General features: G+C 37.9%; 1 protein-coding gene across 2 annotated transcripts; it reads left to right on the top strand.

The window, feature by feature from the left end:
- The first annotated feature begins 9 nt into the window (after positions 1-9).
- Positions 10-13,397, top strand: LOC144649494 (lon protease homolog 2, peroxisomal-like). 2 transcript variants are annotated; one of them, XR_013569910.1, is made up of 31 exons: positions 10-134; positions 209-296; positions 1,450-1,639; positions 1,991-2,106; positions 2,206-2,289; positions 2,624-2,692; positions 3,270-3,338; positions 3,735-3,844; positions 4,302-4,353; positions 4,450-4,496; positions 4,617-4,691; positions 4,930-5,024; positions 5,906-5,996; positions 6,176-6,223; positions 6,479-6,578; positions 6,758-6,837; positions 7,389-7,419; positions 7,520-7,585; positions 7,692-7,769; positions 7,847-7,904; positions 8,445-8,524; positions 8,677-8,835; positions 9,179-9,236; positions 9,658-9,750; positions 10,149-10,210; positions 10,505-10,641; positions 11,302-11,368; positions 11,642-11,722; positions 12,041-12,070; positions 12,455-13,052; positions 13,127-13,397. XR_013569910.1 is itself a non-coding variant. In XM_078508999.1 (30 exons), exons 1-30 carry the CDS (start codon positions 25-27, stop codon positions 12,557-12,559), a joined length of 2,529 nt encoding a protein of 842 aa, XP_078365125.1. In that variant the 5' UTR covers positions 10-24; the 3' UTR covers positions 12,560-13,397. The 2 variants fall into 2 exon arrangements, 1 of the variants encoding a protein (XP_078365125.1); XM_078508999.1 differs by having other exon boundaries at positions 12,455-13,397.
- The last annotated feature ends 625 nt before the right edge of the window (positions 13,398-14,022 follow it).

Below are 14,022 nucleotides of genomic sequence, written 5' to 3'. Positions count from 1 at the left end.
TGACACAACACGAAAATCGCGAACATGGTGGTTCCAAACAGAGACCTTCCAAAACGTCTTCCCTTGCTTATTCTCAAAGATAAAGTCCTGCTACCGGGCTCGTCTATGAGGATTGCTGTGAGGGACAATGCCAGGTAACACAAAGTTCATGAAATTCTATTTTGTGTTCAGGAAAAAATGTTTACATGCATGTTTATGTGCCTTGCAGCCTTCGAATGATCGACTCCAGACTTCTTCGAAAAGACACTTTAAGCAGTGTTGTCATTGGTGTTGTGCCTCGTCGATCAGATAAAGAGGTTTGTTGGATATTTTTTTTTTATTTTAAACGAGCTGGGAGAACTCACGTTCGCGTACGTGTTTTGCTGAGATTTTTTGTAAACTGCACGTTACGTCACACGTATATCAGATAGAGCGGAAGTACGTCATCAAGAGAATGACTCGGTACATTATAAGGTTCTACTCTGTCCGTTATTTTCCTCCTTGTAAAGTGACGTATTTTAAAACTAAATCTAGTTTGCTGGAAAGCCAATTGAATCTACAATACACTGCACAGTAGATCTAGATTGTCACAAACTTTTCAAAATGACCCCCATCAAAAAATTAATAAATTAATAAGTAAAGTAAGTGAATATAGAGCGGTTTTCACTTGAGTGTCGAAAGTAAATTGCGTTTGCTTTGGTTTTGCATTACTACGCTTGGTGATTGACTTAAAAATCTCATGCCACCTTCTCAGCCAATCAGAAGTAAAACCAAAACCAATCGTGACTCGCTCGCGCACCATTTCCCGTGCTTCGTGCCAGCTACATGTATTTGCTTTGAGTTTTGATTGGTTCACTGGATTGTCTGTGTCCTTTGTGATTGGCCAGAGTAATTACTTTGGTTTTGGTTTTACGACACTCAATTGAAATCGCTCTATTATATAAACAAACAATCTACTACATTTCGATAGGTGCACAGTGTGCACAGTCTTGAACAAAACTCTTGAGACGCTTTCCAAAGTTTCTCCAATTTGACTGATAAAATGCTAGCTTTATGGTCCATTACCCTCCCCTCATATCAATTTTGTGCTGCCTGTAAAGGGAGATAGGCTATGTGATGTGGTTTTGTAGCAATTTCTCTTTTTTTAGACACTGATCTCGCACCACCTTAATTTTTGCTTCAATTTATGCATCTATCAATGTTAAGCCCAAGGGGGGGGGGGGGAACGGGCTCATGATGTCCCCAGGGTAGGGATTTTGATTGTATGTGATGCCCTGCAACAAAGTTTGAAGTACAATATATTTTAACCACCTGTCCTTGCTCCCAGGTGGGGATTATGACCGATTACTTTGTCCTGGAGGTGGGGAATTTGCTTAAATTTTTTTGAAAGAAAATTTCAAAATCCCAGCCCATGCCCTCCCCCTCAGGCTTAACATTGATAGGCACATTACTAATTATTTTGATGTGCAGGATGAAGAGTCGTTCTTACATGCAATGGGCACAGCAGCTGTGGTCGTTCAGGTGACAGGTACCAACTGGCCAAAGCCGCTATACACCCTGCTTGTAACTGGACTCTGTCGGTTCAGAATTGATAAAGTAGTCATGGAGGAGCCATATTTGATAGCTGAAGTTACTCAACTGGACAGACCTGCTGAACAAGGTATGTATAATAACTTCCTCTTGATTCAGTTGGAGAATGATTTGTCATGCTCAGTTGGAATCCAGTTGTATAAGGTGTACATTGACTTGTATTTTCCTAGCTTAGTCACAAATTTTCATATTATTAGTGTTCTTTTGATGATCTATTCCGGTGTAATTATTGAGGTTCTGATGTACGTGCACAGTTTGATTTTAACTTAATTTATAGTACATTTAGTAGTTTTAATTAATCAATCGATAAATCAATCAATCAATTAGTCAATCAATTAATTAATCATCACCATTTTAAATAAATTATTTAAATATTATATATTTTTTTACTTATTGTCTCTTTATCAATCTCTTTTTACAGAGGCAGAAATTAGGAAAAATGCAGATCTAACAACCCTGGCTGAGGAATTTAGACTGTATGCTAATGAGATCGTCGACATGCTAGATGGTAGAATTCCGGTTGTTTCCCGACTCAAGGTAAACATGAAGTCTAGAAATATTTGAAAATTTATTTGGCAGTGTTCCCCAAGGCCAAAAGCTAGGGCTTTTTTACTGTTTTTTTTTTGCCTTGTTTAGGACATGCTGAGTGGAATACCAGATGGAAGTCTTCCTGACACACTAGCATCAATTGTGAAAGCTTCTTATTTGGAGAAGTTAGAGGTATAAAATAAAAATAAATATTTTACTCTGACTTAGAGATCAGTTTGTGTTTTTTTGTAGTCGTATTTAACTTGGAGATGGCATTGATGTGATGTGTGGGGAGATTAAGTATGGTTAAGCATGGCTGTGATGTGTCAGGCTTTTATGCTTTTAATTAGTTGTAAACATTATAGCTTTCATCTCCTGTTTTGTATTATGATATTTTAATTATTAAATAATTAAATGTTAAACCTGCATTTCAAAAAGTACAAATTATTGTACATGTAAGTGATTGGAATGACTGTTTTGCTAATTATACATTGAACTACTGATCCTCTGATCTAATCCTTTGCAGATATTAAACACAGTAGACTTGATTGAAAGGTTTAAGAAATCACTGAATTTACTGAAGAGGCAAAAAGAGGTAAGACTTAATTGATCTGATAAGTAAAAATAAATCATGCAAAGTGTAATTTAGCGACTTGTCCGGGCTAGCTATTTAATAATAGTTAGCACTTGTGTAGTTAATCCAGGTGTTACAGCAGTTAACTTATTGCCTGCTATATATTAATAACCGGTATATTTATTTTGTCCTTGCCCTTGTTATAAAAGTTTAATGCAGTGCTGTGGTGGACAGAACCAGGGTTTTAGTCACATGGTGACAGTCACTCACTTTTTGTTTGTTTTCTAATTCTTCACATTCTTCCTGGATTGTTCAGTTGCTGCCATGAGAGTTACTTTTTAGCAAATTTTGTCAGGATTGTTTTAATTTATTTTCTCCATGGCTAACAAGATTAACAGGTATTACATTGTATTAATGTTATCAACATTTTGAGATACCTGCAATTTTGCAGGTAGGGAAATAATGTTTTTAACTGAGCATTGTATGATTGTGCTATTTATAACTGAATGATTGGATATTTCATTTCACAATTAGCCAAGGTTAGTCCATTTCCCTGTTATTTTCACTGTTTAACCACTTAATTAATGTTTACTTCTAGGGAATGAAAGGCAACAACTCAGTGAAGAGTGGTCCTGAGATTATTAATCGGAGAGTGTGGAAGAGTAAGGTAATTTTGCCTATTGGTAAAAGAAATATTATATTGTATTAGGTTGCATAAATATAATTGACATGATAAGTTTACCAGGATGGTGGAGTGTGATTTTAAATGGGGAAAGTGTTCTATCAGTCATTTTCTTGGGGACAGCCCATTCTTAGTCCCCTTCCCCCAGTTGTGCTGTACGTATCTGATTAACAGTCCCCATAACAAACTTCTTCTAATCTACAGTGCTTACGATTCACTATTTTAGTCTATTCACTTAAAATAAATAATTCATTCAAGATCATTATATAACAGTGCATAGTAAAAATTAAGATTTATTTAAGTTTTATTGTGCCCAGGGCTGTAGGTGACAGTTTAAATTAGTTTTTAGCTTTTCTCAATTAACCTCAACATTTTTTTTAGCGTGGTGGCATGCTTGTGCCAAAGGACCCCAAAAGGATTTCAAAAAGTTTTGATGAAGATTCTGAAAATGATGATGAAGATGATGTTGAAGAACTAGAGAGAAAAATAAGGTATTTTTAATAATTAGCGATAAATTATGCTTCAATTATAATAACTTAAAATACTAATTATAATATTATTATTTGGTGTAAGTTTCCAGCATAGATTAAATTTTGATTGCCCACACTGCATTGACTTAGAACATCCTTAAAGTCCAATTTTGCTTTCACATGTAGATATCTCTCAGGGTGCAAAAAAAAATGGATTTTCCAGCTTGGCCTTTGGGCAAGTTGGAACCACTGTGTGTTAGCCCAAAGGTGTTTCTCAGTGTCCTTACTTCATCTGCCATCTAAAAAGTCCAAAATGTTACTAACCCATCATGTAAGTGATGGAAAAATTAAGTAATTAACCCTACATTAAATTAAAATCCACTAACCCCAGGTTATTTAACAGGACTTCCTTAGCACACAGCTGATCTCTATACAATTTACCAGTTTACCTGTAAAATTAATCACCTTATTCATTTAGGTCTGCTGAGCTTCCAGAACATGCTTTTAAAGTGGCCATGAAAGAGTTGAAGGTAAGGTCTTTGAGTTGATTATTGAAAAATATTTTTCTTTTGCAAAAAATATTGTTATTAGTTGAAGTAAAGATTGACCATTTCCTTTACATGTAGCGCTTGAAGAAGATGCCTCCTCAGTTTCCAGAACATGCTACTGCGAGGTAATCTAACTTGTGCTAATATTTTGTAATTTGGTTCTGTAATAAATGTAATGGTAACTGGCCTCTGTAAATGACTTTTGTAGTGAGCCGAAAAAATTTCACATTTTCTGTTTTGCTTAGGAATTATTTGGAGTGGATGGTTGACCTTCCATGGAGCCAGGAAACAAAAGACAAGTTAGACATCTCTCAGGCAAGGTTAGAGCATGAATTAACTTCCCAATATTTTCTCCTATTTAATGAAGCGGGGAAGGTCTATTGCTTAAAAAACATCAAAAAGTTAGAAAACATGGCATAATACGTGCAGGCTGCTTGTCTTGTACATGTAATTACACACAAGTAATGGAGTTAAAAGTCTGAGTGAATTTGAAGGTGAATTATGTTGGTTGTCTGGTTTCTTTCTGATCAATAGTAAGTAATCAATTTTCTTTTTTAGGATTGATTTGGATCACGATCATTATGGTTTGGAGAAGTTAAAGAAGAGAGTCATTGAGTATCTAGCTGTTCGCAAATTGAAAAACAGCTTGAAAGGTAAAATGTTAAAACTCAGATGCAGAACTCTACAATGAAACTAGTAAGCAGAACACTATTAAATTAAAACAAATTTTAAGCTGTCAACAGCCAAATACAGTCAACACTTGCCTGCTATAACAGACTCTCGTTTTTACGGACAAAATCTAGATCCCTGGCGGAAGTTATAGAGGTTTGACTGGAAATGACTCCTGCTATTATATATTTCTGAAATTGCAGACACTTTCATAATACCAAAAGGAAAATTGCATGGTTTTTACTCTTGATAAAGCGGACACCACGGAGTCCTCATATAACATGATTACAGAAAATTGCAGTCTGTTGCTCACTATAAAAGTCTTCTGGAATATTTATTTTTGCATCAATTGCTTCAGTAGCTGAACAGTAGACTTTTCTTTTTCACTTCAGCTTGCATCCTTTTCTTCTAGATGACTCCTTAGGAGAGGACAAACCCACACAACCCATGACCACAGTCATTCTCCATATACGCAACGACTACTGAGTAGTTTTACTATAATTGTTGATATGTTGGTCACAGTCTTTATTTATTTATTAAACCTATATGTTAACAACATTTTTTCCTCATTCCCTGCTATTACGGACTCTCGCTATAACAGACACAAAAGGACGTCCATAGTGTGTCTACTTCAACAAGATTTGACTGTACATTTTGTTACCTCTTCACTAGCTGTTTGCCAGTGGCCTATCAGTCAGTCAGTCAGTCATGCCCAGTCAGTCAGTCAGTCAGTCAGTCAAAAAATTGGCTGCATGTAGATTCCAATAATACAATGTATATGTCTGGAAGATAATGTAAAAGCTCAGTGGTAAATTATTCAGGTTTGTAGTATTGTTAAGTACATGTAACATGTTTTGTTTTGTAGGTCCAATCTTGTGCTTTGTTGGTCCACCTGGGGTTGGTAAGACAAGTGTTGGAAGATCTATTGCAAATACACTAGGCAGAGAATTTCAGAGGTATTATGCAAAGCTAAGTGCACTACTACTGAAGTTTTTCTTGTTGCAAGTTTAGTGGAACCAAACCTTACACCAATGTTTTATGGGCACTTTCTTTTAGCCCAAATGTACGGAAACCACTGGTATGGTATTGCTGCACTAACCAATGTCAGTACTAAACAATATTGTTTGATTTTAAGGATATCACTTGGAGGAATTTGTGACCAGTCAGATATTAGAGGACATAGGTATGTGTTACTATTGTGGAGGCACCATTTATGCATAACAATATTTATACAAAAGAATAAGATGTCCATGTAGACGATTGCATTGACAGAGATTCAGATGTTTTGACATTTTGCGTGATTGTAGGTATTCATGTTAGAGAAGTTGTAGTAGTTCAGTGTACATGTATAGTAGTTATCAGTAAATGCTGTTTCGTGATGCATTTTATTGTTACACTTATAGTTTCTAAATGTCTGACCTTGGTTTATCAATTCTAGGCGAACATATATAGGATCAATGCCGGGGAGAATCTTAAATGCCTTGAAAACAGTGGGAGTGAAGAATCCTGTCATCCTGTTAGATGAAGTCGACAAGATGGTAATTTCACTGCTCAGTCATTTTCTTCTTGATTTTTGGATTCCTGGCGCTCACCCATTTTATATCTTTTTTTAATGAATGAAGCTGGTACTTACCTGACAGCTGGTCACGTGAAGGGTGTTGTCTAAGCAACAAGTTTTTGACCAGAAAGGTTACTTGTTATTTTCCTTGCATTACAGGGAAAGAGTCTTCATGGTGACCCGTCTGCTGCTCTGCTGGAAGTCCTGGATCCTGAACAGAACTGGACATTTGTTGACCAGTATCCTGCAGTCTTAAGGGCCATTCCACCCGTCTGTTGTTAGAGTGTATATGTAGTATTTTAGATCATTATTGCTTATATGAATTCAATCCTGCAGTGTGCATGCCAGGTAGGAGAATTTATTAAAAAGTGAGAGAGTTCTTCTCAGTGATGTCTGTCTGTCTGATGCACCAATCCCGGTTGTTGACAACCAACCAATCGGAGTGGAGCATGGTGCTTTATAAGGTTACATGTAACCTTATAACCTTATCACCTGATGAAGACTAGCAGTATGCGGTCAAACCATTGCAATGCGCATCAGAGGTGACTACATCGTGAGACAAACGATAGTACTTTATTAGATTTAGGCTTGAATGGGATTTGCCACGCCCATGCATACACTCTTAACACTGAGCTATGAAGCCACTGAACGTTGGACCGGTCAATAGGTAGGTAGTTTGGTAGATTCTGTAGCTAGGCAGGTAATAGGTCGGTAGGTAGGCAAGCATAGGTGTCTCCTCGCTTACTGAAGTAGCCATACATTATCCACTGTGTCCTTAACTCTGATGTAGCTACCTTAACATTCCATTTGATCTCTCACAAGTAAGTATCTATTGAGTCATTTGGTTATTATTTGAAGGACGTTGTCATACCACTTGTTTTCTAATAAGAATATTTCATCCATTTCCCCTCTACTTTTCAGGTGTTGTTTATCGCCACTGCTAACACTGTCAGCACAATTCCTCCTGCTTTACTAGATCGAATGGAGGTGAGGATCTCTTTAAAGTAGTTCGCTGCTTGATTTGCTGTTCTCTATGCGTTGGGCATATAAAAAGAAGCGTGTTTACTGATTCTTTTTTTTCTTCAATTTTCAGTTGATCATGGTTCCAGGCTACACCCAGGAAGAAAAGATTGCCATTGCTAAGCGACATCTTTTGCCCAAACAGCTTAAGGTTGGCATTGCTTCAAAAATATAAATTTATACTGCTAACTGTAATGTTAACTGCTGCCTTGCCGTTGTCTCTTCCAGGAACATGGACTAACTGAACAAGACGTCGAAGTTCCAAGTGATTCCCTCAAGGCAATCAGTAAGTATAAAAAAAAACATTCAGAACCGGATCTTAACGTCGAGTACAAACAAGAAAAAAAAAGCAAACATAGACGTGTGCGATTTTGTTCCCCTGCAATCTCTTTTTTCTTGGAAGAACATTCACTGTGCTTGGTGAAAAAAAAAAATGTTTGATAGACAAAACTTTTGTTCTGGAGAGTTGTCTTCAAGTACATTATTCATACTGCATACATGGTGCTGTATTGAAGAACAGGTTTGAGCACCCTACAGAAAGTGAACCTCGTTGTTTCATTGGTGACTGTTTTGCTCAGGTTTCATCGTCTTGATACATGAAGGGTACAAAGGCTTTTTTCTACGACTCGTAAATAAATCTGTCTTTCTTTCCCTAAGTCTGGTCCATTCATTCTTTGTTTTGTTTTGGTCAATTATCACTTCTTTGGTGTCTTACTCCCATGATAAATGATTACTTTGTGGTTTCCTGCCATAAGGGGTAATTTGTAACTACGTCAAAACAGTGCCAATAAATAGTAACTCAGTTTCCTTCTGCTGTTTGTTTCAGTTTCTAATTACACTCGGGAGGCTGGGGTGAGGTCACTTGAGCGGAAGATTGGCGGCGTGTGTCGAGCAGTCGCTGTACAGGTGGGCAATTTCAGGTTTAACCACAGGACAACCAGCATTGTTGAATGTTAAGTAAGAGGCGATGAAAAAGAGACGCGGACTGTACAAGATCCACATCCGTCGCCATCAGCATTAATTCTGGCTGCTAATTTGTTCTTTGTTTTGATTTTCAGGTCGCTGAAGCTTCTAGAAATGCTTCAGAGAAAGCTGACGAGAGCAGCAAAGCGGACTCTAAAGAAAAGCCAGCTGACAAGTCCAAGAATAATCCTGTTGAACTCGCTAATAAAACTCCTTTTTTGGTCACTGAGAAGTTCCTAACTGATGTCTTAGGGGTAAGATAAATAATATTTCACAATACGAAATAATAAAGCTGTTAAGCAAACTTTAGTAATCAATTTGTAATGGTGAAAGATTAGTTTCTAATTCAAATAACAAGCGTTTATAGATAATTTCAATAATTTATCGATAGAGTCTGACTGGAAAGCTTGTACATTGTTGAATGTCTTAAAGATGTATCGGAAAATTTTATAGATTTGTAATTCACAGACAAATCCACAGCGACTTTATACTAAGGTGCTTATGAGATATTCGAAACTTTGAAATAAAGCCTAAATAAAACAATTACAAATTAGCTTTCCGAGTACTAATGTCAGCGAGCTGTGTTTTATTCCTTAGCCACCAGTATTTGAATCGGAAGTGGCTCAAAGACTCTCAACTCCAGGCGTTGCTGTTGGTAAGTTGTGATTTCTGTTCTTCATTTGCAGATTTGCTGTTCTTTCGTCCAATTATTGTCACGAGGCAGTCAGAGAATAACTTAAAATCTCTTCAACGAGAACTGATTGAGCCCGCTGTTTTGTTCAGTGGAGTTGCTAGGCAATAGGTATCTTAGTGGTGCCATGGATGTTGAGTGCTTTTTCTGAATAGACCTCTTTAGCTACGTATGTAAATTGCCCATTGAAGATCACGTGACGCTCTCAAGAGAATTGTTCCTTTGTCTTTCTGGAAATTATTCGTTCATTTCCACGTGAATTTGTTTGAATTTGAAAGAAATAATTCTCAAGGGTAGCATCACTTGGTCTACAATGGGACAACAAACAAACCAAGCTAAAGAGGTCTATTGTGGCTAACACACAGTGTTCCATTTGTCTCCTTAGGCTTAGCATGGACAGCAATGGGTGGTGAGATCATGTTTGTGGAAGCTACACGGATGGGTGGAGAGGGGAAAATTACTTTGACTGGACAGCTCGGTACGTTACATACGTCCAATAGTCATGACGGCTAGTCACGAGGCCTTATAGCTTTGTAACTGAGGCCTTATGCGTCCCATGGGCGTGAAAAGGACGGATGATGATGATGATGCGCTTTGTAGTTTCCAGTATAACTATTACCCCTGGATAGAATGCTAGTCCTTCACAGGTTATATTACGTTCATCATTCTGTCGGGTGGTCCTGGGTGAAGAGACTTTGTAATTCGGGAAAGCGTCTGTCACAAAACCACAACACAAAAAAATCCCCGATGTGTCTCGAAACCAGACCTCTCTTTCTGAAATCCAGCCCATTGGCCACTTTATTCTCTGTAAACTATTCACTTTTCACTCATACTTATTTTGTAACTATGACTCCAAAAATTCATGTCCATCTTCAGGAGACGTCATGAAAGAGTCCGCGCAGTTGGCGTTAAGCTGGCTGAGGAGTCGCTCAGTTGAGGTGAGTGGTCCTTGCTTGTCTTGCTTTGACAGCATGTAACAATTCGCAAAGTTATAGCAATTGACTTTTCAATGGTTAGCATTTTTATGGCTGAGTCAGAATTAATCTATGAGTCGTCACATAAAGCTTCTGAGACGAATTGCGTGTTGAACCAAGTGATGTGCATGAGACCATAAGGATACGTCACGCCCGCACTCTTGACCACGTGTTTTCACTTTCGCATACAACACCACAAGTCTTTCTTACGCAGAAGGTAACACCACTTCTTATTTTCTCTCTGTCTGTCCATCACAGTACTGTCTGACAGCAGAGGATGGCGTGGATCTGCTGGAGCGTACAGACGTCCATATCCATTTCCCAGCAGGCGCTGTTGGTAAGGACGGCCCATCAGCTGGTGTCACTATCGTCACAGTTCTCGTCTCGTTATTCAGGTACACCTGTCTAACTTATATGCGGGCGGGGAAGGGTATGTCAGTTTTGGTAAATAGTCGCTAAAGACCCCGAAGAGTTGAACCAATGTATTCACGAATCAGAACGTAGTGACGTCACGTTGTCGTGATTAGGATTCGTCATGTTGCTTAGCAACGCCCCTACCGAAAATCGCAGGCTCACTCAATTTTCGGTGACAGGATATCAACCTCAAGATACCAGATAACTTGACTGTAAGAGTTTGTCAGAATGGAAAAATTGAAATGAAAATTAGAAAGTAACAGCTCAAAATTCGGTTATAGCTCTAACATAGTGGGTTCGTGGCTCTTTTCTGTACCAAAACATTCATTTATGGCAGTTATTGTCATAATCGTGTCCATTGCAGACATACAAGTACGTTAATTATATGGAACCGTACGGTCACCTCATTGTTACATCCACTATTCTTGTACCGATCAAAACCTCAATCAGGCATTTACTGATACATAAGAACATCTTTAATACAGCGTAGGCACCCGCCGCCAACCCGTTAAAATACGATTCTACAAACGGCCAGATTTTGGTGGTCCGTTTGTGGTTGGATTAGCGGATTCCTCAGTCTGTATTTTTTTATTTATTTTAAAGTTACTTATGTACAGCTTTCGCATTTCTTTTTTTCCCAGTGGCCGATGCACTAGGTCTGATACGGCTATGACTGGTGAAATAACCTTGAGAGGTCTTGTTCTACCGGTGAGTGTTTAAACGTTCTTATTCCCACTTTTGGGAATTGCACTGTGATTGCGTAAGGAAACTTTGATTGTATAGTTATTTTATGAAACATAAATCGATCTCTCGAAGGAAAACGCCAGTAGCTACCTGTGAGAGTTTGTTATTCATCATAGCAGCGGAAAAATTAAGCAGCCGAAAGAACGTGGCGTCTTGCGATTGCCTGGAAATAGATAAGAAGGGAAATAACCGGGAATATCTTTTTACATGAAGTTACTTAATCGTTTCCTCATCCAGGTTGGCGGAATCAAGGAAAAAGTATTAGCTGCCCACAGAGCTGGGCTTAGAAGGGTAATTCTACCAAGAAGAAACGAAAAGGTAAAATTGCATGTAACAGAAAAATGACAAGAAAGATATTAAAGTAGAAATGTTAATATCACAGTAAAAGCTTTTTAATTAACCATTTGGCGTGCTTGACTAAAGGTTGCGTGGGTGAAGAAGGGCAATTTTTGCCTTTTTTAAAATCAATGGAGTTAACGTAAGTTAAAGAATGGAGTAACTCAGTTTAGTGCAGCTGGTTTGTCAATATTTTATTTTGTCAAAATATATAATTGCGTGCGTTTTATACTTTAACCAAACAAAAAAACTGCAGAGCAATTGACATGATTGTTGTATTTTCGTTCCTTTCACTTTTAGGATCTGTCGGAACTACCTGATAATGTGAAGGTAAGAGGTGTTGATTGGCTACCGGCCTGCCTTTTTTTTTGAGGTCGTTTCAAGCCCTTTCATTATTTATAGCCAAATCTCTAAGTAACGTTTTTCAATATTCAGTCATTCGAGCCATAATGTAATACTTCTGTTGAAGTCACATATTCTTCGGTCGCCGCGTTAAACCATTTCCGTTGTTGTGACAAATAAAGTCTGAGTAAAATCGAATTTCTACACGATTTACTGTAGTGACCTGCAAAGTTCTAAAAAAAAAAAATCAAGTCAAGCCCAGGGACTATCTTTATAGCCTTTCTTTCTATTTATTGCCTATTTAAGCGCACATTGTTGTTTTTACTCATTCATTTCTTCCTTATAAGTATATTTTATTTTCTTATCCATCAGGACGAGATGAACTTTATCTTGGCAAACCGAGTAGAAGATGTTTTACGAGCTGCATTTGATGATGAATTTCCTGGCATGGCACAAGCTACCAGCAGCAAGTTATAGTATTAATGAAACGGAACCCGACGAGAACGTTTCCAATGCAACACGTGTGAAGCGTATATATGTTTGTTATCAAGAACGCTGGGTTCGGTTTGACTTCATGTCGATCCAGATTCCTAACACTTGCATTTAGGGGTTAAAATCTGCTGCATTGGTTTCTTTCGAGCAATTGGTCAGAATGTATCACGTGATTTACCTCTACTGAACAATTATCCCGCGATAGTCAATGACAACACCCAAATAGGCACTGGAATTTTTTTTTCCAAAGACTGAATGAACTGGATTTAAAATGTAAATTTTAGGGTCGATAATTATTATGCTGGGAAGTGCCTGCAGAAGAAATTGGTGTTGGAGTCAAACGAATAAAATAGTGCTCTACTACTGAACAACCGTTCTATTGAGTATTGATAAGATCAATACTTCGGTATAGTTCGGTTCTCATAACTTAATGATTGCCCTCGAAACTTACTGTTCGGACAACTATTCCTATTTTAAGGTGGCTTTTCAGTCTTGGGCTGATATTAATTAGTTGCTGAAAAAAAAAACCGCCATTGCTATTCCTATTTTGAGGTGGCTTGTCAGTCTTGGGCTGATATTAATTAGTTGCTAGAAAAAAACGCCATTGCTGTTGTATTGCTTTGTTAGTAATGTTTGGTATCTTTCTTGTATGTTAAAATGTGTGTTCGTGTGTAAGATTACATCACAAAAATACGCCTATTTTAATTGCTTTGCGTTTATAATCCGACTGACTGTATAATATATAAATGAGGTTTTATATGTAGAATTAACACGCTAAATAAGTGTTTATTTTTAATTAATAAAGAAAACTTTTATTAATTTTTTGAAGTGTCTTTAACTTGATGTATCCGGGAAATGAGATTTTCAGGCGGTCAAATCAAATGACCGCAGCTAGCGCGTGGGCCATGTTCTATATATCTTCCTGATATACATCTGGTACATTGATAACCAAAGTATTTACCCCTGACTTTTAGCCGAACGCTGACAGGGTTATTCAGGGCCTTGTTTGTCAAAGTACGATGATTAGGGACGGACCATTTTTTCCTTGGAGGGGGTTGGAATGAAAAGTTTTCCTCTGCAAATTTTTTTTTTAAGTTAATGCACCTCTTCAATCCACCTATGTTTTGCTATACATATCCTGTTTGCAAATTATTTTGTCTTTCTAGGCCTTGCCCCCCCCCCCCCCCCCTCTCCAAAAAATAGTGGTCCGACTCTTAGGTGCAAAGGAAACAGTGAGACTTGATTCCCCGAGACCCTTAATGTTCCACGTAGTCCAGTTCCTAAACCCTTTTCCCGCGCGCCCTTAATAGGAGTTTAACCCATGCGCGAAGCCGATGGGAACATTAAGGGTAGAGGGAAAACAAAATTCACTGTTTCTCGTGGGGCCATGGCCAGTCATGGATTGTTTTGTTATACTCTAAAAAACACTTCCGCTGCCGCTTCATTGT

This window comes from Oculina patagonica, chromosome 4, assembly GCF_052425735.1.
Source record: "Oculina patagonica isolate OP01 chromosome 4, crgOcupat, whole genome shotgun sequence".
NCBI lineage: Eukaryota > Metazoa > Cnidaria > Anthozoa > Scleractinia > Oculinidae > Oculina > Oculina patagonica.
Note: the sequence above shows the minus strand (reverse complement) of the source record. Positions and strands in the feature narration are given on the sequence as shown.